At 70.6% G+C, this 21879-nt stretch overlaps 2 protein-coding genes across 3 annotated transcripts; one reads left to right on the top strand and one right to left on the bottom strand.

Annotated features, from left to right (window-relative positions):
• Positions 1-1714: 1714 nt before the first annotated feature.
• DGKQ (diacylglycerol kinase theta) lies at positions 1715-13977 on the top strand. 2 transcript variants are annotated; one of them, XM_036017845.1, is made up of 23 exons: positions 1715-2156; positions 4626-4705; positions 5377-5476; positions 5759-5844; positions 5926-6051; positions 6243-6396; positions 6485-6556; positions 6654-6754; positions 6832-7076; positions 7169-7259; positions 7398-7452; positions 7574-7635; positions 8012-8162; positions 8596-8634; positions 9141-9256; positions 10535-10686; positions 10936-11084; positions 11213-11391; positions 11633-11733; positions 11853-11999; positions 12099-12210; positions 12294-12446; positions 12761-13977. In XM_036017845.1, exons 1-23 carry the CDS (start codon positions 1883-1885, stop codon positions 12821-12823), a joined length of 2808 nt encoding a protein of 935 aa, XP_035873738.1. In that variant the 5' UTR covers positions 1715-1882; the 3' UTR covers positions 12824-13977. The 2 variants fall into 2 exon arrangements, with proteins under 2 accessions (XP_035873738.1, XP_035873735.1); XM_036017842.1 differs by having other exon boundaries at positions 1716-2156; positions 6648-6754.
• TMEM175 (transmembrane protein 175) lies at positions 13371-20751 on the bottom strand. The gene is given in 11 exon segments (XM_028503819.2): positions 13371-14847; positions 15980-16115; positions 16281-16359; positions 17041-17205; positions 17500-17583; positions 18180-18215; positions 18397-18448; positions 19557-19654; positions 20312-20350; positions 20598-20702; positions 20704-20751. Coding segments are annotated over 11 exon segments (1500 nt in total). The 3' UTR covers positions 13371-14189.
• Positions 20752-21879: the final 1128 nt, after the last annotated feature.

Below are 21879 nucleotides of genomic sequence, written 5' to 3'. Positions count from 1 at the left end.
ATCCTCTGAGTGGATCGAGGTGACTCTGGCCTGTCTCAGCTCAGACTGGAAACAGGCGCCCTTCTTGCCATCTATTTAGTGCCACGTTTTCTGCATTTTTGTGCATTTTCTTGGTGATTCCACTGCTTACGACCATCCCCGAGCCTGGTGCTGGGGGCACCCCCGAGTGCAGGGAGGCTGAGACTGGCCTTTCAGATAGTCCGTGTGTCCGGCAGCTCCTTCAGGCTGAGACAGTGCTGCTGGCCGAGCTGTGTATGTGGCCAAACGTGTGTTATATGCAGTGTCACCCGTGACCTGACTGAGGGCAGTTTCGGGGGGGGGGGGGGTGCTGAGGACAGAGGCGGAGAGGAGGGGACCCAGGAGCTTACAGCGCTTGGGCTCAAGGTTCCCCCACGGGGAGGAGGGGCAGGGAGCTGAGCTCAGAGCTGGGGGCTGGGCTGCAGCTCATGGACACTGTCTGAGGAATCCCATGGGAATGGGTGCTTTGGCTTTCCTGGCTCCCCCCATCCCAGGGCCTTCACACCCTCTTTTCTCCCGTTTGGATGCCCGCCCCGCCCCATTTTTCTTCTCTTCTGGGACCCCACCCTTTCCAGCACCCACAGGAGCCAGCTTCTCCAAGGCCCTGCAGCCCATGGTCGCAGTGCTGAGGTGGGGACCTGGTTGGAGGGCAGCCCATGACTCGGCAGGAACCGGATGGGTCCCCAGAAAGCCCCTCTGCCCACGATGCTCACCTTGGCCACGGACACTGCACTCCGCGGCGGGGCTCACGGGAACAGGGGCCCTGGAGTGCTGGCAGGCGAGGGGGCAAGACGACCGAGTGAACACGTCCCCAGCGCTGCCCCGACAAGATAGTGCTGTGCACGCTGGGGTGCCCCGCTGGCAGGGCCGGGCGTGCGGAGTGGGAGCTGGCGGTGAGGGTTCAATGTCGGCCTGAGAGCGCGATGGGGAGGGGTTTCATGCCGGAGAGGGGTCTAGGACAGCCTGAGGCAGGAACGCTCGGCCAGGGCGCAGAGGGAGTGAGGCCGGCCCCGCCGGCTCTTCCAAAGGGAGAGCTGATGGGAGGGGGCATCTCGCCGCGAACAAGCGTGGCAGTCCTGGCCGCCGCAGGCCGGGAGCCTCAGTCCCCGTTTGTGGTGAGGACAGGGGCCGGGCGTCCGACGACCCCAAGCCCGCACAGCCCAGGGCCGTCGCCATGGCCCCCCTCCACGTGGGCGCCAGCCTGACCGCGAGCCCACCCTGGGGTGCGCGCAGGCTGTGCCTCGCGCGCGCTGGGTCGCCCTGCACAACCGCGAGCCAAAGGATGGATCCCGGGACCGCGTAAGAGCCGTCGGTCTGCGCAGGCGCGCGCCTGGACGCCGCAGGTGCAAACGCCTCTTGTCGGTGTCGGGAAGCCGCGGGCAGAGAGCCGAGTCCCGGCCCCGGGCTCAGGCCGGCGGCCTGCTGCCACCGGAACCCTCCTCTGATAGCCGGGTCGCCTCGCCCAGCTCCGTGGGGACCCTGGGTAGAACCTCCGCTCTGCAGGCCCGCCCCACCTCCCGCCCTCAGGCCCCGCCTCCCTCCCGGGCCACGCCTCCAACCTGGCCCCGCCCTTCGGGCCTGCCCCGGTAGGCCCCGATTCCCTAAGCCCCGCCCCCCGCCCTATCTCCTGCCCGCCCCTCCTCCTCAGGCCCCGCCCAAGAAGCCGCACCCCACTCAGCCTCGAGGTCCAGCCCATCCCCGCCGCCGGGCCCGGCGGGGTCCGAGAGTGCGCGCCTGCGCAGTGGCGGCGGGCGCAGTCGGAAGCCCGGCGCGGATTGCGGGGGAGACCCGGGACCACGGCCTCTTTCCGCAGCGCGCACCCGGCTCTCGCCAGCCGCCGGAGCCCCGGCCGCCCGGGCAGAGTATGGCGGCGGCGGCCGAGCCCGGGCCCCGCGCCTGGCTCGGCGGCGGCTCGCCGCGCACTGGCAGCCCGGCTTCCAGCCCGGATCTGGGCAACGGAGGCCGAGCGCGGCTGGGGCCGAGGTCCGAGCCCGGGTCGGGGCGGGAGCGGGTAGGCGCCAGGACCCCGGGCCCCGCTGCACCGGGCCACACCTTCCGGAAGGTGACGCTCACCAAGCCCACCTACTGCCACCTCTGCTCCGACTTCATCTGGGGGCTGGCTGGCTTCCTGTGCGACGGTGAGCGCCCGCGACCCCATCGCAGACCGCAGCCCCTGGCCCCAAACGGGCGCCTCACCTTTGGCCCCTGCGCTGTGGCCCAGCATTGGCCTTCCCACCGGGCGGGAAGAGCCTTCCCATGGAGGTGATGAGGACCAGCTCTGTCCGGGGTTCGGGGTCCCGGGTCCCCGCGGCCCCTCCCCAGGACTCCCTGGGCTTCCTCACCCGGGTCAGAATCCAGTGGGGGAAGAGCGTGGCTCCCAACGCCCAGAGTCAGGCAGGGTGAGCCAGAGGACACAGGTGCAGTGACTGGGGGATGAAGCCAACCCACCCTGAACAGGCCGGCTCCCCCAGGCAGGGCTGGCCCAGCCGGCCGGCCTCTGCACCCTGATGCTGGTCCATTCGTGCTCAGGTGCGTGCACTCTGATGCCCACAGGGGCCTGGTGTTTGCTCTGCTCGGGCTCGGGCTCCCGGACAGCCGGCTCTGGGGCCTACTGCCCCAAGTACGGCATGCCCCGACAGGGCTCCCATGCAGCTGCCAAGCTGCCGGCTGGGCAAAAGGGCCCTCCCTCCTCTGGTTCCTGGGCAGCCGGGGTGTGTGCTTCAGGGTCTGCTCTCTTCTAGTCCTGTGCCCCTCCTCAGGGCAGGGGGGCAGGCCTGGGGACCCCACCCTGCTGCCCAGGGATGTTGAGGGTGGCGGGGTGGGGAGCTCTTGCCCTGCCCAGGGAGGCAGGCCTTTGGTCGTGGGGACAAAGTCACAACCCAGGCACAGGTCTGTAGAGACGTGGTTCGATCTGGGTAGGGAGAAGTCGGGGCCCCTCGTACAGGACACCTTCTCTATGAGGCTGGTGTCAGGGTGTTTGCCCCTGGGTCTTCTGTCACGCTGGAGACATCGCACCGCCCTGCCTCCCCCCTGGAGGACCAGGAGGCTCCCCTATGGCGGGAGACTTGCTGACACAGGCCGAGCCAGCCCCAGGTCTGAGGCTCGACCCAGGGCCCCCACACGGGGGGGATCTGGGGAAGGCAGGGCTCCGGGCATGAAGGGCCCGGCAGCTCATGGAGAGAGAGGCTGGGCGTGGGGATGACACGGCGGCCTCCCTGGGCAGCTGTGTGCATCTCCTCCCCCCTCCGTGGAGAAGGGGCTGGCGACCTCTGCAAGCAGAGGAGCCTGATAAGGCTGTGGAGGAAGGGCCCCTTCCCGGCAGGAGTGCCCAGGATGCGTGGTGTGCGGTGATGGCCGCTATCTTCCCGAGCCAGAGGGGAAGCCGGGCACCGCCTGCCCACAGCAGCTGTCTGTCTTCTGTGGCGGAGCCAGCCTGTCTGTTGGGAGGGGAGGCCGATGGGGCTCACACCTCGGCCTCTGTGTCTCCCCACTTCTCGTACCCCAGCCCAGACTGCTGCTCCTGGAGTTTTCTGGGACAGCAGGCCTCAGGGCTGCTCTTGCCAGCCTGGGATGGAGCCGCCTCAAGGCCCGTGGGCAGTCTCACCCAAGGCTGTGTTGCAGAGTCACCCCTCTGCCGCCTGCCCACTTCCCGGGCCCCTGCAGCGGGGTCCAGCCCACCCCACCCCAGGCCCCCATCCTCACGGGTGTACCCCTGCTGCACTTGCTACTAGAGGCCGCTCTGGCCACTCCTGGCCTCCCCCCACTGACCATCTTTGAGTCCATCTCCCAGCTGAGCCTGAGTCTTGCTGGGCCCCCCCAGGACCAGTGGGGGTGCCCCTTCTTAGGTGGGCCTCGGGAGCACAGTGTGGTCTGAGTGGTCACTGTCTTCAGGGCCTCTGGCCCGCCCAACCCGGACAGGGGCAGGGGCAGCCATCCCACCAGCCTCAGTGGGGTCCCGGCCCAGCACAGACTGGCTGTGGGTCCCAGCAGACAGGGTTTGTGGGAGGCCTAATTGGGGGTGCATGCAGCTGTGGGGTTGGGGAGGATGTCCCTGGCAAAGCTGGTCTGGGGGGTGTGCCCAGGTGCCCATCCACCTGCCCGCCCCTCTTAGAGACTGGAAGGAGAGCCAAGCCTAGGGGCAGGGGCCACTCTCGGGGCACCAGATACGTCACCCGGGATGGCTGCAGCCATCAGACCCCTGCTCCATGCACACTCTGGGCACTCTCTCCGGGTGAGGGGTGGGTGGGGCAGAGGGCAGGTGTGTCTTGGTGCTTCCGAGAGGGTCGGGGGAGGCTGTTGCCACAGCGTCCCGTTGCTGCCAAGCACGTGGGTGGTGGGACCCGCGCTCCCTGTGGCTCGCACGGTGGGGTGGGGTGGGCTGGGGTGGGCTGGGAGCCGGCAGTGACCCGCCCTGCAGGGGGTGGCCGCAGCAGCTGTGGCCGAGTGGGCCCCCCGTGACGGGGACTCCCCCCGTCAGGACGCTGCTGCCCCGCCCTGGCCCTCGGTGGGCCTGCCGGCTGGGGCCGCCCATCTGCATGCCGCCATTCCTGGGGCCTCCGGGTTCCCGGGCAGGACAGAGGCCAACTCGCGCGGCTCTGTTCCCACAGTCTGCAACTTCATGTCCCACGAGAAGTGCCTGAAGCAGGTGAAGACCCCCTGCACCAGCGTGGCGCCCAGCCTGGTCCGGGTGCGTACTGGGGTGCGGGCACCCAGCGTGCCGAGTGGGCGGAGGGGCGGGGAGGGGCTCTGGCAGGCAGGGCTGGAGCTGGGGCTCAGGCCTCCGGTTGGATGGGGAGGGCAGCGGGGCCAGCCTGGGGGCCGGGGGTGGGAGTGCTGCTTTGTGCCAGACCGGTTCCCGAGCTTCGACCGCTGCTCCCCTGCCTGCGAGCCTCTCCCAGGGCAGCAGCCACCCCTCACTTCCCGCTGGTTCTTACCTGTCCCGTGGTCCCCGGTACGGCCCCCCTGCCCGTGGGCAGGCCCCCCGCCCCCTGTGCTCCCTTCGGGTTGCCCACATGTACCGCAGGGGGCCGGAACTGGGAAGTGGTCGGTGCCGGCGCGTTCTGGGCAGCGCAGCTGGGGGGCAGGACCAGCAGGGGTGCCCTCACTCCCTGCAGCTGGGACTTTGTGGGGTCACCGCGGGAGGCCCAGGGCAGCGCTGGCCCCACAGAGAGTGGGGCCGTGGCTGTGCAGGGCAGTCCCAGGGGGCCCCTCACAGCACCGTGTGAGCACTGTGCCGGAGGGTCTGGGGGCACTGCGGCACTCAGGCAGGTGGTGTGGGGGTGTGATGGGTGTGGGTGGAGGGTGCGGGGTGGGGGCTGGCAGCAGGTCCCGGGCTGAGGCTGTGCTCTGCCCCTCCAGGTCCCGGTGGCCCATTGCTTCGGCCCCCGGGGGCTTTACAAGCGCAAGTTCTGTGCTGTGTGCCGCAAGAGCCTGGAGGCCCCCGCACTCCGTTGTGAAGGTACAGCTGGCCCAGGGTCCCCGTCCCTGCTGCCCAAGGTGGCCCAGCCAGGTGGCCTGAGGGGCAGGGTGGAGGTGGGTGATCAGGGCTCTAGAGCTGCCCAGGCCGGTCAGCAGGGTCTGGCTGCTGGCTGCACATGGAGGTGGGCCCCCCCCTCCCGGGGAGAGGTGGGGGGCTGTCCCTGAGCTGCAGTTCAGGCACAGGAAGCTTACAGACCGCGGGGCGAGGGGGGCAGGGCCAGTGGGGAGCGGCGAGAGGCCCCTAACGCTGCCCACCCCCCAGTGTGTGAGCTGCACGTTCACCCCGACTGTGTGCCCTTCGCCTGCAGCGACTGCCGCCAGTGCCACCAGGACGGGCACCGAGACCACGTGAGTGGCTGGACTCGCAGGCCGGGGCGGGGGCGGCGGCGGGGCGGACGGAGCCTGCTGACGCACCCCCTCCCCCCACAGGACGTGCACCACCACCACTGGCGGGAGGGGAACCTGCCCTCGGGCGCCCGCTGCGAGGTCTGCCGGAGGACCTGCGGCTCCTCCGACGTGCTGGCGGGTCTGCGCTGCGAGTGGTGCGGCGTCCAGGTGCGGTGGGGCGGGCAGGGGCGCCTCCTTTCTATGGGTGCGGAACTTTTGGGGCGGGGGCCTGTTTTGCGAGTAGGGTCCCCCTCTGGGCGAGGCCCTGCAGGAGCCGGCAGTCCTGCGGATCCCGGAGGGCTGGCCTGGACCTGCCTGTCCGCAGGTTCAGGTTCAAGGCTGTGCCCCCCGCCCCCAAGGTCCACACAGTGTGCTCCGCGGCGCTCGCCCCCGAGTGCTCGTTCGGGCGCCTGCGTACCATGGTCCTGCCCCCCGGGTGCGTGCGCCTGCTGTCCCGCAACTTCAGCAAGATGCACTGCTTCCGCATCTCGGAGAGTGCGGTCCCCGAGCACGGTGAGCGCGGGGCGGGGCTGCGCGGGGCAGCGGGCAGGGCCGGGGCGGGTGGGGCGGGAGTGAGAGGCCCGCTGTGCGCATCCCACAGGCGAGGGCGACCCCGCGGCGGACGGAAGCGCTCCCGCCTGCCCGGGCAGAGAGGTGCCTCCGCAGGAGTCAAGTAGGTGCCCAGTCCCCGACCCCTTCCTGGCCCCGGCCCTGGCCCCCACCCCTTGACCCCATCCCTCCGCGGGTCACGCCCCTTCCCCCAGGGCCAGACAAGCAGACGCTGAGGATCTTTGACGGCAGCGACGCTGTGCATCGGGGTCATTTCCGCGTCATCAGCGTTCCGCGCCTGGCCGGGAGCGAGGAGGTGCTGGTAAGCGCTCCCCCACCCCTGGGCGGCGGCAGGGCGCCCCAGCGGGCAGCTCTTCTACCCCAGACCCCACCCCGCAGGAGGCAGCCCTGCGAGCCTACTACATCACGGAGGACCCCGGTGACTTCGAGCTGCAGGCGCTCCCGGCAGCGCTGCGGTCTGGCGACCCCGGGGCCAGGGCCCAGGCCCAGAGCGGCGGGGCTGCGGAGGCGGAGGGCAGCAGGGGCCCCGGGCCCCCGGACAGTGTTCCTGTGGCCGAGGCCCAGATCATCCGCGCCCTGCCCCGCACCCAGGACGTCCTGAAGGTCTACCCCGCCTGGCTCAAGTGAGACCCGGGCCCTGGGCACAGGGCCTGCCCACGGCGGGCACCGGGAGGGTTGGGGGTGTGGCCAGAGCTCCTGAGCTTGTCCCCCGCAGGGTGGGCGTGGCCTATGTGTCCATTCGCGTGACCGCAGACAGCACTGCTCGGATGGTGGTGCTGGAGGTCCTCCCGCTGCTTGGGCGCCAGGTGTGTACCCTGGGCCTGCGGGTCCTGGCCTCCCAGTGGGCCAGGCAGCCGCCCCGGCCGGGTGTGGATGCCCCCTCTGGGTGTCCTGGGGAGGTGGCGCCTGGCTCCCGCCTGATACCCCCACCTCTGTCCCCGCAGGCCGAGGGTCCTGAGAGCTTCCAGCTGGTGGAGGTCCTCATGGGCAGCAGGCAAGGTGAGAGGGTGGCCCCCAGCCGATGCCCCAACCAGCCTGTCCCCGGGGCCCTGGGGTGTTGGGGCGGCCGTCTGCAGGGGTGGGTGCCGGGCTGACGCTGTGTGTCCCACCCTGTATGTAGTCCAGCGGACCGTGCTGGCTGATGAAGAGCTTTTGCTCGACCGGCTCCGTGACATCCGGCAGGTCAGTGGGTGTGGACGCTGGCCCCTGGGTGCTGCTGGCCTTTAACTATGGCTTCTACCTCGCAGAGAGGAACCTGTGGCCACCTTGGTGGGCAGCTGGCTGTCCTGGACAGGAGTGCCCCCTCGGGGCCTGGCAGGTCCATCTGCGTCCTAACGGGTCACCTGCTCCTGGAAAGCTGGGTTTGGAGCTTGGGACCTCGGAGCCCCTGAGGGTGCAGGGAGGAAGCTGTGCCTTCCACCCTGTCCGCTTCTCTCTGGTGTGGCTCAGCCTGGGGACCCTCCCAGGGGCCCTGGCTGGGTGGTGCGGGTGGAGGGGCCTGACATGGGCTGCCGGGCTGTGCTCTGCTCAGCACCACCACCACTCCCCCCGCCCGCAGACGTCCCTGCGGCAGATGAATCAGACTCGCTTCTACCTGGCTGAGAGCAGGCCTGTGGCCCCCCGAGTCTCCCTGTTCATTGGCGGCCTGCCTCCTGGCCTGTCCCTGCAGGAGTACAGCAGTCTGCTGGACGAGGCTGTGGCCATGAAAGGTGTGATCACTTGGGCTGGCCTGGGGCTACTGGCCACTTGGGACAGGGCGGGGGTCCTGAGACAGGCTGTAGGGGCTGCTAGGTGAGGCCGGGCCCTCCAGCGCCCCCCTCTGAGTCACAGCCCTTGCCCAGCGGGCGACCGAGCCAGCGGGCCTCCCCACACCTCCCGGGCCCTGGCAGGGGCCCCTGCTCTGAGGGGCTGCTAAGCCTCCTGAGGCCCAGTCTCTGCCTTCTCTTCTCCGGGCCCCGCTGCACCTGGTGTTGGGGGTGCCCTTTCGCGGGGTCCCTGGCCCCCCGTGTGGTATGCAGTTTCCCCCGAGCAGAGCGGCCGGGCACTGCCAAGCAGGGGTGGGGGCAGCCGTCTGGAGGCGCTGGGGGCCCCTTGGTCGCGGCTCTTTCCCGCACCCCGACCGCAGCGGGTCTGTCTTTGCAGCGGGTCTGGTGTCCGTGAGCCATGTCTACGCCTCCCAAGGTGAGCCGCACCCCGCGCAGTCGGGTGGCCGGGCAGTGGGAGGGAGAACCCCGCCCTCTGGCCCCCGTGGGGCCGCACCGTGTTCACCCCGACTCCCCTCTCTCCTCCCGGGGACCCCTGTGGGGGAAACCAGGACTGAGGCCAGAGAGCGTCACCGTTCCGCCCACGGGCTCACATCCCTCCCACCGAAAACTCGACGTCTACCAGAAATGGGGGAACGGTGCCCGGAGCCGTGCCCCCTCTGTGGGTCCTCAGCAGTTACCAGTCCCCCTTCCTGTGGGCTCGTCCCCCGCGGGTCCCTGGGGCTCGGCAGTCCGGGGAGCGAGGACCTGCCCTGCCGTTCCATCCTGCGTCCTAGTGGCCTTGCCGACGTCCACCCACCATGTCCTGTCTCGGGGATGTCCAGCCGTCCATGAAGGCTCCCCAGGGGTGGGGCTGTGCAGGCGCCTTTGGGTGGGCTTATCTGAAACCGGCTGTGGCCTGTGCTCACAGTCCCCCTGCCCCAGGTGCTGTGGTGCTGGACGCGGCCTGCTTCGCAGAGGCCGAACGGCTGTACATGCTGGTCAAAGACACGGCCGTGCAGGGCCGGCCGCTGACTGCCCTGGTGCTCCCGGACGTGCTGGTGAGTGGGAGCTGGGACTGGGGGCCCTGGCTTCTGTGGCTGGTTTCGTCTCACACTCGGGGGTTGGCTGCCCAGGTCTAGTTCACACACGTGGGAGGCCTGTATGGACCTCGAGGACGCCCCATGGCCCTTGCCCTCCTGGGGTCACTGGGCAGGGCCTCGTCCACCTGCCCAGCAGGCCCTGGGACCCCTGCTTGCAACTGTGGCTGCCTGGGCCAGCAGGGGGCGCTCTCTGACCAGACGCTGCCCTGAAGACCCAGCGCAGCCTGGAGCAGGGGTCCCTGGTGCCGACCCGCTCCTGCTCTGGGGTGAGGGTCGGGGTGGGGTGAGGGGCCCACGCCCTATGCCCCCACCCCGTGCCCTGTGCCCTCCCTGAGGAGCCTGTGGTCCTCACCCTGTGGCCCCCAGAGCCCCTGGTGTCCATGGCTGCTCTGTCCCTGGCCCCCAGGCGGGACAGCAGTGAGCTCAGGGTCTGACGGGTAGACGGCGCCGGCAGGTCCCCGCTGTCCCTACCCACCCGAGCCAGCCCAGGGTGGGGCGGCCAGCCAGTGGGTGCAGCCTGCGGGTCAGGGCCCTGGGGGCAGAGCTGGCAGGCAGTGGCAGCAGGTGAGCGGTGCCTCGGGCAGCCCCGCCTGCCGGGCCACGTGTCACCCCAGCGTGCCCCTGGCCTGCACCCAGCCTGTATGTCTCCTGTCAACCAGCCACCTCACTGTGGGACCGAAGCCCCTCCTGGTTCTTGCTTGTGGGCTCCCCAGCCTCCTGCCCTCTGGGTCCTGGGCACTGTTTGGAGGATTTCAGGGGCTTCATCTGGAGCTGAGGGAATGTGTATGGACTCCCCATGAGCCTGGCCTCCTGGCTGCCACTCGGGGGGCGGTGGGGCATGGCCCTCGGAGCTGCGTCCTGGCATGTGTACCAGGTGGCTTCTGGGTGCAGGTGGGGTCCAGCCCGTGCTTGTGGCACGTGGACAAGGTGGTGGGCACGGCCTCGGGGACACATGTCTGCAGCTGGCCACGGCCTGTGTGCCTGGAGCCCCAGGCTGGTGGCCTCATCGTAGCCCCACTGGCCAGAGATGTGTGGGTACCTCCGTGCCTTGGGGGTGTCCCTAGAAGTCTGGCAAACTGGGGGTGCCGTGTGGCCTCCTTGGCCCGGTGCACGCCTCCCTCAGGACGGGGCGGCCCTGGCTTGGCTCGGGCCAGGTGGGCTCCGGGTTGGGGGCAGTCACTGCCCAGGGGGTGTGGTGGGGGGGACGCCTGCCACAACTCAGCCCCCGTCCGTTAGCACACGAAGCTGCCCCCAGACTGCTGCCCCCTCCTCGTGTTTGTGAACCCCAAGAGCGGAGGCCTCAAGGGCCGGGACCTGCTCTGCAGTTTCCGGAAGCTGCTGAACCCTCACCAGGTTTTCGAGCTGACCAACGGGGGGCCTCTTCCCGGGTGAGTCCGGCGGGATCCCTGCTGCAGCGCTCACAGCCTGGCTGGCCCCTGAAGGGCTCCCACACACCCGTGGGTGCGGGTGGGCGGGTGGGGACAGGGCGGGGTTTGGGGCCGGCACGGCGAGGGCTGTCTCGGGTGAGGGGTGGGCTGTGGCCCCGTCAGGCGGCTGGGCTTCGACCTCCTGCCCCCCACCCCCTTCCCCGCGCGGCCGAGGCTGGTGGCAGACAGCTCCCGTCTCCCTGCCGCCAGGCTCCACGTGTTCTCCCAGGTGCCCCGCTTCCGGGTGCTGGTGTGCGGCGGGGACGGCACCGTGGGCTGGGTGCTCTCGGCCCTGGAGGAGACGCGGCACCGGCTGGCCTGCCCAGAGCCTTCCGTGGCCATCCTGCCCCTGGGCACAGGTGGGGTCAGCCAGCGGGTCGGGAGGCGGGGCCTGTGGGCACGCCCCTTCCCCCTTCCCGCCCCAGGTTTCCGTGGAGGCCTGGGGCGGGGCGGTGGGTGTGGAGTTACCAGAGTCTCCCTGCCCCAGGGAATGACCTTGGCCGCGTCCTCCGCTGGGGGGCGGGCTACAGCGGGGAGGACCTGTTCTCCGTGCTGGTGTCGGTGGACGAGGCTGACGCCGTCCTTGTGGACCGCTGGACCATCTTGCTGGATGCTCACGAGGCCAACGGCACGGAGAACAGCATGGCTGACCTGGAGCCCCCCAAGGTACCGTGTGTCTGGGAAAGGGTGTGGCAGCTGTGGGGCCTATGGTGACCCCCCTCTTTTCTCCCCCTGGGAAGTTGAGGCGCAGAGCAGGGGGTCCTGGGTGACAGCCCAGGGCTGGCTGGCGGTGCCTGGCCTGCACCACCCGCCGCCCACCCGGTGCTGGCGTCACGGGCCCAGCTTGGAGGGCAGTGGCGCCTGCTCGGGGCCGACCTGGCCACGGGAGAATTCTTGGTGTCCCCAGATCGTGCAGATGAGCAACTACTGTGGGATTGGCATCGACGCAGAGCTGAGCCTGGACTTCCATCAGGCCCGAGAGGAGGAGCCCAGCAAGTTCACGAGCAGGTCTGGAGTGGGGGCGGCCCCCCCCCCCCCCCCCCGCACTTCCTGGAGACTCCTGGCAGGGATGGGCGTGGAGGGCTGGTCCCGGGGGGCTGCAGCGGGCGCACGCCCTCTCGCTGCAGGTTCCACAACAAGGGTGTGTACGTGCGGGTCGGGCTGCAGAAGATGAGCCACTCCCGCAGCCTGCACCGGGAGATCCGGCTGCAGGTGGAGCAGCAGGAGGTGGAGCTGCCCAGCATCGAGGGCCTCATCTTCATCAACATCCCCAGGTGTCGTGGGCGGGGCTCTCGGGGGCTCCAGCTCGGGCGGGACCCTGGGCCTGTGTGCAGCCTGCACGCTCACCTGTGCACCCCTCCTTCTTGGCACAGCTGGGGCTCGGGGGCCGACCTGTGGGGCCCCGACAACGACTCCAGGTTTGAGAAACCTCGGATGGACGACGGGCTGTTGGAGGTGGTGGGGGTGACGGGCGTCATGCACATGGTGAGTGTGGGCGGGTGGGTGGCCGGCGGGCAGGCCCCGCGAGACACCCCTGCCTGCTGAGCCCCCCACCCTCCCCCCACCAGGGCCAGGTCCAGGGTGGGCTGCGCTCTGGCATCCGCATCGCCCAGGGTGCCTACTTCCGAGTCACCCTTCTCAAAGCCACACCCGTGCAGGTGGACGGTGAGCCCTGGGTGCAGGCTCCTGGCCACATAATCATCTCGGCCGTGGGCCCCAAGGTGAGCTGTGGTTGTGCCTGAGAAATGGGGGTGAGGTTGGCCCAATGCTGGCAGGCTGGGACTGAGGGGCCTGGTGTGGCCCATTCTTCTCTGACCCCCAGAGGTCCTGGGGTCCAGGAGAGGTCAGCCAGCCCTTCAAGAGCTGTGGAAATGGGCCCCCTGGGGCCTCAGGGGGTGTCAGCTGGGCAGTGGTGGGGCTGGGGCCCCACTGCCTGCCCTTGATCAAATGCACCAAGATGGGGGAAGGTGTTCTGGGGACCTGGGGTGGTTGGTTTACAGTGCGCTGCCCTCTGACCTCACCTGCCCTGCGACAGGTCCACATGCTCAGGAAGGCCAAGCAGAAGCCCAAAAAGGCTGGGACCCCCAAGGATGCCTGAGCAGATGGGGTGCCTCTCCCTGAGGGAGGCCCTAAATAGAGGGGGGCTCCAGAGCAGCCTGGGCCTGCCCTGCAGCGGTAGGCAGATGTGCCTGCAGCCCTGGCCTCGGGCCCTCTGCCCCACGAGCCTGCCTCCCCACCCGTGACTCGGGCTGGACGAGGGCTCTGCTGGTCAACCCCCGCCGCCCCCCCCGGGGCCCAGGCCACCACCACGGGGGGCAGGTGGGCCAGCCTCCCTGTGTCCCTCCCCCCAACCGAGCCCTTTGAGTGGGCAGCCCTGGACCTCAGCTGGGCCCTGGGAGTGCCCAGCACTGACATGGGGCGCCTGCCCACCAGCTGCTCTGGCCTCCTGACCTTGGCACCGCAAGCCTGTCTGTGACCTGGGACTGACCGCACTGCGCAGCAGGGCCTGAGGAGGCCAGGCAGCTCGGCCACCACCCTGAGGAGGGCATGTGGTGGCCGGAGGCAGCGGGAGGGGTGGGCAGAAGTACCTGGAAGGGACCGGAACTGAGCGGGCTTGGCCCAGGAAGCAGGGACGGCAGAAAGCCTGTGGGAACCAGCTTTAATCACCAAGGACACTCGGCACTTTGCGTCTCGTTTGCAAACAGCATGGCTGCTCCCAGTGTCTGCTGAGCAGACAGGACTTCCGTGGCCTCAGGCTGCTTGCAGCTGCCAGCTCCCCTGGGCCGAGCCTGGACCACCCACGCCTCAGACCCCAGGAGGCACCCGACCAAACCTTCGGCCTGCCTGGGGAACCTCCGGCAGCCCCAGAGGCCCCACTATTGACCCTGGGCAGGGTCCCTTTGCTGCTGGCACCTCTGGCAGGGCTGGTGGCTTTGCCTCAACCTCAGATGTGGCCCTGCCCATTTTGTGCCCCCCTCCCCCCCAGCTTCTGCCAAAGCTGCACCCACAATGCACCAAACAGCTTGTGGTGTCTCGTGTGCCTCCAGGGTGTGTGGCCCGCTGCCTCACCCCTGTGGTGTCCCCAGTCTGTCTGTGCCCTGTGGGCCCTGCTGCTGCTGTCTGGGGACCACCTGTGGGGTGTGGCTGGGGGCCTGCCCTGCAGTCTCGTGTCTGTGCCCAGAGGGGCCTCCCGTGTAGCCCACACTACGTGCACTGTGACTCGCGTCCGCCACAATACAGTCTGGGCGCTGCCATCTTGTCTCCCACTGGTGTGTAGGAGCGGCGTGGGGGGGGGGGGTTGCGGCCCAGCGGCCACTGGGGAGCTCTGTGCATGGGGTGGGGGCAGGCTGGGGCCCAGGACCAGAGCCACTGGACTGCCAGCGCCCCATGGCCGTGTGAGCCCGTGTGCGCCTGCGACAGAGGGGGGCTGCGTGACGCCACAGAGCGGGTCCGGGGGGGCGGGGCTAGCAGGGGGCAGGCAGCAGCGGGGCCTGCGGATCTCCCTCCGTGGGCCGCGCTGGCGGGGCCAGGCCCCGCAGGGCCCGCAGGAGGGCCAGGCCCAGGCGCACCAGCAGCCGCAGCAGCAGGAAGGCGAAGGGCACGGCGATCTGCATGAGGTGGAAGATGGCCGTGCTGAAGCGGCTCAGGAAGCAGGTGGCGGCGAAGGCCAGCAGGCTGGCGCAGGGGTAGAGCGCGAGCTTGGCGAACATGAAGGCGTGCTCCCGGCCCCCGAACCGCGCCGAGGGCCGCAGCGTCTCCGCCTCGCGCAGCAGGGCCGTGGTCCACATGGCGAACTGGAAGACGCTGGCGAAGAAGACGATGGCGCAGCTGACGCGCACGCGCTCCAGCTCGTCGTGCGGCCGGCGGGCGAAGGCTGAGGTCTGCTGGTAGGCCAGCGGGAGGCCGCCCACGAAGGCCAGCGAGAGCGTGTTGAGCAGCCCCATGCACTGCGTGGCCTTGCGCACGTGCAGGAACAGCGAGTGGTGGGCAAACCAGAGCAGGCCCACTGTAGCGAAGGAGCCAAAGTAGGCCAGGAACTGCGGCCCGAACTCACTCAGCGCCGCCACCAGGCTGCCGTGGAACCGCTCCGCCACGTCCTTGGCGTCCGGGACGTTGTCCGAGCTGCGGGGGCGGACGGGCGGCACCTGTAGGGGCCTCGGCGCGGTGCCGGGCCCCGCCCCCGCCCTGCCCCGCCGCCATTGCCACGTGCGTGGGCTTCAGGGGGCGACGGGGACTTCGGGGACCCCAAAGTCACGCCACCCTGCGTCTACACACACTCAGTGCAGCACACGATCCCGCGCCATTCACTTGAAGTTCAAGCTTAACTGACCCCGTTCACTTTGCTGACCGGCAGCCCAGCCCTGCCTGCTGGACCCCAGGAGCTGGCGAGGAGCACCTGCCCCAGCCCCTCTGGCCCCCACGGAGGGGTGCCCATGAGGCCTCCCCGCCCTCCCGCAGCGGCCTGTGCACTCGGGGGTGGGCCCGCAGCCGTCACGGAATGGAGCAACACTGAGGCACGTCGCGCCCTGGTCCCCTCCCCTCCTGGAGGTCATGGGGCCGTGCCCTCAGCTGCAGGGCCAGAGCACTGGTGGGGGCCCCTCTTGAACCCACATGGGGATGGGGCGCCTGAGACACTGCACCCACGGGTGAGTGACAGGGCGGAACCCGAGGGTTTGAGGGAGGGAGCAAGAAAGCAAGCCCGGTGGGGGGTTGCCTGGGGACCCTGGGAGGTCCTCAGGGTCAGGAAGAGGGCAGCTGGGGCCCTGGGCAGAGACTGAGGGAAGAACATCCCCTTCGCCGGCCCCCAACCCTAGCCAGCCCTCACGCTGCTCATGGAGGGGATGGGCACTAGCAGCAGATGATTCTGGAAGCTTAGGTCTAGGCCTCAGAGATCAGTACCAGGGGACATCTGCTCCCGGTTTTAAAAATTCACAAATTGCAGCAGCAAAGGGTGACCGAGAGAGAGTTGGACCAAAGGCCAGACTGTCAGACAGAGCATGGAGTCGAGGCTGCCAGCGGGTGGGCAGTGTCCGGAGGTGCAGCCGCAGGCCCAGAGGAGGGGCACACCGGAGGCAGGCACGCCTCAGAGGCACTGGCGTGACGGGTTGGGGGGTGGGCAGGAGAGCCCAACGGGGGGCTGCTGGCACGGAGAACCCCACACTCTGGGAGCTCTGCCCGGGGTGGGGCCCCTTGGGGGGCAGGTGGTACCGGGGGACCCGTCCCACAAGCCCGGGCGGCTGGGCGTGGGCCTCACCAGATGTCCAGGATGAGGAGCGTGGCCACTATGGCATAGACCCCATCGCTGAAGGCCTCCACCCGCTCCTTGCTGAGCGGCTCCTGCAGGTCGAAGGTGAAGAACTCCACGCTGTGGGCTGGGGGCTCCGGGGGGCCTGTGGGCGTGGCAGGGAGGAGGAGCTGGCCAAGCCCCTGGGGCCATAGGGCCAGCTGGGACGTCCCGGCCCTCCTCCCCACGGGGCCAGGACCATGCAGGGAGAGGACCCACGGGGACACCCGGCCGTGGCGGCGGGGCTCGGGGAGCAGCCCCTGGCACCCACCCCTGAGCCTGTCTCTGCACCAGCCGGCGGCCTTGCTGACGTAGGGGAGGACGATGACCGTCGCCAGCAGCAGGTAGGACTGCAGGAGACGCAGCGCAGGTCAGACCTGCCCGGGAGGGCAGGCGGCGGCCCCAGGAGCCGCATGGCAGGGGAGCGGCTGTGCGTCAGGCCGCGGGGCCGCAGGGGACAGTGCCCGCAGCCATGCCTGCGGAGCTCCATGCACGGGTGCCAGCAGCCCGACCACAGTGAGGGAGCAGCCCCCAGCCCACAGGATGCTCAGCACCGCTGCCCACCGGGGAGAGGCCACGAGGCCACAGTGAGCTGTCCCCTTGCACCCACCAGGACGGCCACCCTCAAAAACCAGGACTCGGTGCTGGCGGGGAGGGGACACGGGGTCCTCACGCCCTGATGGTGGGAGTGGAAGGAGGCGCCGCCGCTGCGGAAGCTGGACGGAGCTGCCTCGGGGAACCCCACGGAACCAGCGCGTGGCCCAGCGGAGGGAGCAGGCTGTCCAGAGGCATCTGCGCAGGTGCTCAGGGCGGGGGGGGGGGGGGGGGGGGCGGGGTCTGAGGGCGGAGGGGCGGGCGGCGCAGACGCCCACGCCGCAGGGCGTGGCTGTGGAGTGGAGGGGCCGGGGCCTCGGGCGGGCCGTGAAGCCCCGAGCCGAGCGAGGAGCCAGGCTCCAGGGCCTTGTGCTCGGGGCTCCGTCGTGGGCACTGCTCCCGTGGGCCCTCGGGGGGCGGGGGGCCACCCTGCTCACCACCGGGTAGAAGAACAGGGAGAAGACGGCGGCCAGGAAGCACAGCGCCGGGCCCCGGAGCACGATGTGCAGGATGTGCTTCCGGTGCAGGCGCCGGTGGGCGGAGCGCCCTATCTGGGGGTTCAGCAGGTGGGGGAAGCGGAAGGCGTACACCACGATCAGCGCCTGTGGGGCGGGGGGAGCAGAGGCAGGGCGGGCCCTTGGAGGGCGGGCTCTGCTGTCCCGGAGTCCCAGGGCGGAGGGCACGGAGCCCCTGCTCCGCCGCGTGGGGGGGCTCAGGCTGCTGCCCTGCCACGGACTCGCGCAGCCCTGAGGGGGCCTGGGCTCTCCCTGCGTGGGCACCGGAGCCCCCTCGGCTGCGCCCAGGGCAGGCACCCTGTGATGCCCGCGTGCCACCTCTCCCTGCAGCACCCCCCCCCCCAGCGCCGAGGGGCCCGCCCGTGGGGAGGGGCAGCCCACCTGCACCACCCCGATGGCGATCACACACGTGCAGAACAGGAAGATGCCCAGAGGCGCCGCGGGGAAGGCCACCATTAGGGAAAACTGTGGCCAAGAAATCAGAGAACCAGGTTCCACAGGGCCCAAGGCTGCGGCCTCCTGGGCTGGGCTGGGCTGGGCTGTCCCGGGATGGGCTGGCCTGGGGGCATGCCCTCTGGGGAGCAAGCCCAGGGAGTGCTTTCCTCCTTTAAGGCTGGACCGGCCACCCGTTCCTGAGGCGCCCCCCAGCTCCCTGGGACCCACAGCCTTGCACACGCAGGCCCTGCTCCCTGTCCGAGTGCACAGTGAGCACAGTGAGGGGGCCGGCGGGAAGGGGGAGCTGTGGCCCAAGGTGTGTGGGGGCCACATGCTGGGGGTGGGCCTCGGTGGCCAGGAGGCTGTGGGCGAGGGGCAGGCGGCAGCTGGGAGCCCCAGGGGGCACGGGGGGGGGTCGATGGGGGTCCCCCATCGGCCCGTGGGGACCCAGGTGTGTCTCTGCCACTGCAGGCCTGCTATGGCTGGAGAGCCTCCCCTCCACCCAGCCAGAACACTCCGCCCCCCCCCCCCCGCCCCACATGCCCACTGGGCTGAGTCCTGTCGCCCAGCGGGGGGGTAGGCTGGACCCCACGCCCAACAGGGCCCGGGGGCTGGCCAGTACTCACCGTGAAGGGCAGGAAGGTAATGGTCATCATGCAGGCCTGGGGCGGGAGGGGTGAAGGAGGACAGCAGGCGGGTCACTCCAGGCTGCCGGTGACCCCCCCCTGCTGCCCGCCCCACGCAGGGAGCCAGGGCCCACGGCGGTGGGGGGGGGCAGCCGGCTCCCACTCGCGCCTGTGGGCGGGTCTGCACCGGTCCGTCCCGAGGGGAGGGGCCACTCACCAGGTTGAGCAGGGCAAGGGTGTCGTCTATCTTCCCCACAACCTGGAACAACCTGAGCCGTTTGAGAAGAGCACGGAGACCCCGTCAGTGGCTGGGCCTCGCGGCCCACAGCGGGCTCCAGCGTTTCTGACCGGGCCGCCCCGGCCCCGTCTCCGGCGGGGGTGAAACGCGGCCGGTGCGCAGGGAGGGTGGGAGGCACCGAGAACGAGCGGAAGAAACCCCGGTGCTGGGGGGGAGCCGCAGGTCGCCGTGCGCTGGTCTCCCGTCGTCTCTGCACTCACAGGGGCGCCCAGACACAGCGGGAGAGAGAGGGGCGTGCCGGGCAGCTCCGGGGGCCGGCGTCCCCAGAGCAGGGGCAGGCCCCCCCACGGCCCGGGGCTGCTCCCTGCAGCTGCAGCTCAGCCCCCCCCCCCCCCCCCCAGTGGACGCTGCCTGGGGCCAGCGCTCAGGGAGGCCCAGGGTGAGTACAGCCCTGAGGCTGTGGGCCGGGCGTCTGGGCTGGTCCCGGGGGCCAGAACTCCAACAGCAGGTCGTGGCCCCGGGGGCCCACAGAGGAGCCTGAGGCTAGCACAGCAGGACAAGGCAGGCTGGAGGGGGCTGTGGCCCCCCCAGCTCCGCCTCCCGGGAACCAGGACGGCAGGAGAGAGAAGCCGCCCCCTAAGCCCATCCCCACCAGGAACAGCCGGTGCCCGAGAGTCTGCACCCAGCACCCTGCTGCTGAGAGCACGTCCTTCCCAGGGCGCCCCCACCCTAGCCCTGCCCCCGGGCACCCCAGTTGGGGCTCAGGGGACCCCTGTGGCTCTGAGGCCCTTTCTCCCCAGATCCTAAGGAGCCCTCTTCCTCCTTGAGAGGCCCAGGGCACGGCCGAAGCCCAGTCCTGGCCCATGCCCACGGGGCGCCAGAGGGCAGAGGGCTTTGGCTGCAGCCCTCCCTGCGCCGCCCCGTGGGATGCCCCCCGCTGGGCCCTGTCACTGCCTGGGTGCAGAGGACCAGCAGAGGCCCGGAGAGCTGGGTGAGGGGCGGGGAGGGCAGCCCACGGACCCGACATCCCCGGGCCCAGCCCCGGACGTGAGGGGCGGCTCGATGACCCTGGGGACGGGTGCTGGTGGGCGCTGCTGCACAGACCCCGGCCCGGCAGGAGCCCCCGCCGGACCCCGCACCTCGTGTGTGCTGCCCAGGCCACGGTCACGATGAGAAACGTCATCAGGTAGACGGCGATCCTGGTTGCTAGAAGCTTCTGCACGCTCTTGTCAAACTGCTGGGAGAGAAGAGCATCCCCATCAGGTGGCCGTGCTCCCCTGCGCCCGCGGCCCCCGGGCAGCGGGGCTTTCCTGGGTGTTGCCGGCAGGTGGGCACAGGGTCCCTTCACGGGGGCAGCTCAGGAGGAGGTCGGCACCGGCCCGTCTGGGTGCTAGTGCCCATGCACGGGTCTCCCCACACTTCTGGGTGACTCCCTGCAACGCCCCGAGGGAGGTGCCGTCGTTGCCTTCCCACGGATGGAGGAGCCCCCAGAGCCCCCTGGGGCTGTGTGCGCCAGTCTGGATAGGCTGCAGCCAAGCGCCAGTGGGTCCTTGCCCCTCCGCCACGAGGACACCCGGTCACACGGGAGGGGGTGCCCCAGGGGCTCTCTGACGCCTTCGTGTCCAGCCCTCGCTGTGCGGCTCCAGAACTCACAGGGCCCAGAGGCTCCCCCCGGAGAGGAGGCTCCACCCGGAGATGACGCTTCCGGGGGGCCCTGCTCCCCGAGCGCCCACCGCAAGGGGCCCACGCCCTCCCCAGGAGGACACCGCCTCTGCTCACAGGCCAGGGTGGGCGTGGGCACCGACCGGTGTCCCTCCCCGGCCCCAGGGGGCCCAGGTTCAGGCCCAGGGCCCCCCCCCCCCCCGCATCAGCGGTGCGGGCTGTGCCCGAGTACCTGCTGCGGGGACAGCTCCGTGTGCGTCACCGGCAGGATCTGCCAACAGAGACACAGAGGGGACCAAGGGGCGTCTCTCGGGCTGTGCGCCGGCCGCTCCTTGGAAGCCAGGAGGCTGGGGACTCGGGCCAGGGCTGGGCTGCCCTCCACCCCCCCCCCCCCCCGATGCCTGCAGGGCTGGGGGGGGCCCAGGACAGGGCTGAGGTGGGCCGGGCTGCCTGGGAGGGCGAGGCTGGGTCCCCAGTGAGGGGGCGGGGGGCTGGAGCTGGGCGGGCCCCACACGGACCATGACGGTGGCGATGATGGACAGCAGTGCGTCGCTGAAGCTGAGCATGCGGTGGGAGTGCTGGGTCCCGTCGGCAGTGTCCTCGTCCCCCTCCCCCGAGGGGGGGGTCACCCTGCACGTCCAGGGCTGGCTCTGGGGCCTGGGGCCTGGACATGGCGGGGCCTGCGGAGAAGCCCAGGTCTGAGCCCCTGGGGGCCCCCGCGGCGACCCCGGCAGTGCTCGGAGGTGGCAGCCGGCTGCCAGGCGTGCTTCGGGCGTGCGGGGGCGGCGGGGGGGGGGAGGTGGCATGCGGGGTCCCCAGCTGAGCACGGCTCAACAGCGAGTGTCAGGAACCCTCAAGCTAGTAAATGCCCGAAAGTGCTGTGGACTGTTCGTGTCCCTGAGGAGCCACCTGTGGAGGCCGAGGGCCGAGGGGGCGGGGTGGGGGAGCTGAGGGGGCGGGGCGAGGCCCTGAGCGAGGCCCCTCCGGGGTCTGTGCTGGGAGAGGAGGCCGAGTGTCCCCCTCTGCTGTGCAAGGGCAGTGGCAGGTTGTGGCAAGAAGCGGCCCGCACTGGGACTGAGCTGACCGCCACCCTGACCGCGGACGTCCCGCCTCCAGGACGGAGGAGGAAGCTCCTGCCTGTGGCTCTTGGCTCTGGGGGCCTGAGCCGGGGCGGGACGTGACGGTGGTGAGGCAGACCCACGGGCACAAAGCTGGGACACGCGCGTGAGAGCGTGGGCCGCGCTGCCGCAGACGCACAGTGTCCGGGCCGCTGACGCGGTGCCCGCCCCGGATGGGGCCGCCCCCACGGGGCCGAGGCACGTGGGGGGCCCCTGGGGGCGAGCACTATGAGGAACGCCCGCCGCCCCGGCCCCGGTCCTCAGTCCCGCCCCCCCGCCCCCCCCCCCAGGTTAGACAGCAGGGTCACGCGCTCGGGTGTGGCGGCTCCGAGCCCCCCGCGAGTGCTCGTGCGTGCTGTTCAGTGCGGCCGCGCCGGTCTGTGCGAGCGCAGTCCTCTGCGGTCGAGCCCCCCCCCCCCCCCAGACCCTGACCGGGCTGACGTTTCGTCTGTGTCGCTTCGCTGCCTCCAGATCTTCCCGAGACGACCTGCACCCCACGGAGCCCCCCGGGGGCCGGCTTCCCGCACAAGCGCGTGAGCAGCAGCGCTGTCCTCCACGCAGTCAGCCCCGAGGCCAGGAGGCGCCCGTTGTGCACCCCCCCCCAGCACGGGGGGTTGCGGGTTGCTCTGTCCACGGGGCCGCCGAGCGTGTCCGCACACCCAGGCTCACAGCAGCGCCGTTC

The sequence above is a fragment of the Phyllostomus discolor genome, chromosome 1 (assembly GCF_004126475.2).
Source record: "Phyllostomus discolor isolate MPI-MPIP mPhyDis1 chromosome 1, mPhyDis1.pri.v3, whole genome shotgun sequence".
Taxonomy (NCBI): domain Eukaryota; kingdom Metazoa; phylum Chordata; class Mammalia; order Chiroptera; family Phyllostomidae; genus Phyllostomus; species Phyllostomus discolor.
The sequence above is the reverse complement of the archived record's forward strand: the minus strand, read 5'-3'. Positions and strand labels throughout refer to the sequence as shown.

What these genes read in the sequence shown, in the direction of transcription:
- DGKQ (XM_036017842.1), top strand. Translation starts at nt 1,883, where the DNA reads ATGGCGGCGGCGGCCGAGCCCGGGCCCCGCGCCTGGCTCGGCGGCGGC. An exon ending in CCCCGCACTCCGTTGTGAAG is followed by an intron (nt 5,477 to 5,758) that starts GTACAGCTGGCC and finishes CCCACCCCCCAG; the next exon opens with TGTGTGAGCTGCACGTTCAC. An exon ending in TGGTGCTCCCGGACGTGCTG is followed by an intron (nt 9,257 to 10,534) that starts GTGAGTGGGAGC and finishes CCCGTCCGTTAG; the next exon opens with CACACGAAGCTGCCCCCAGA.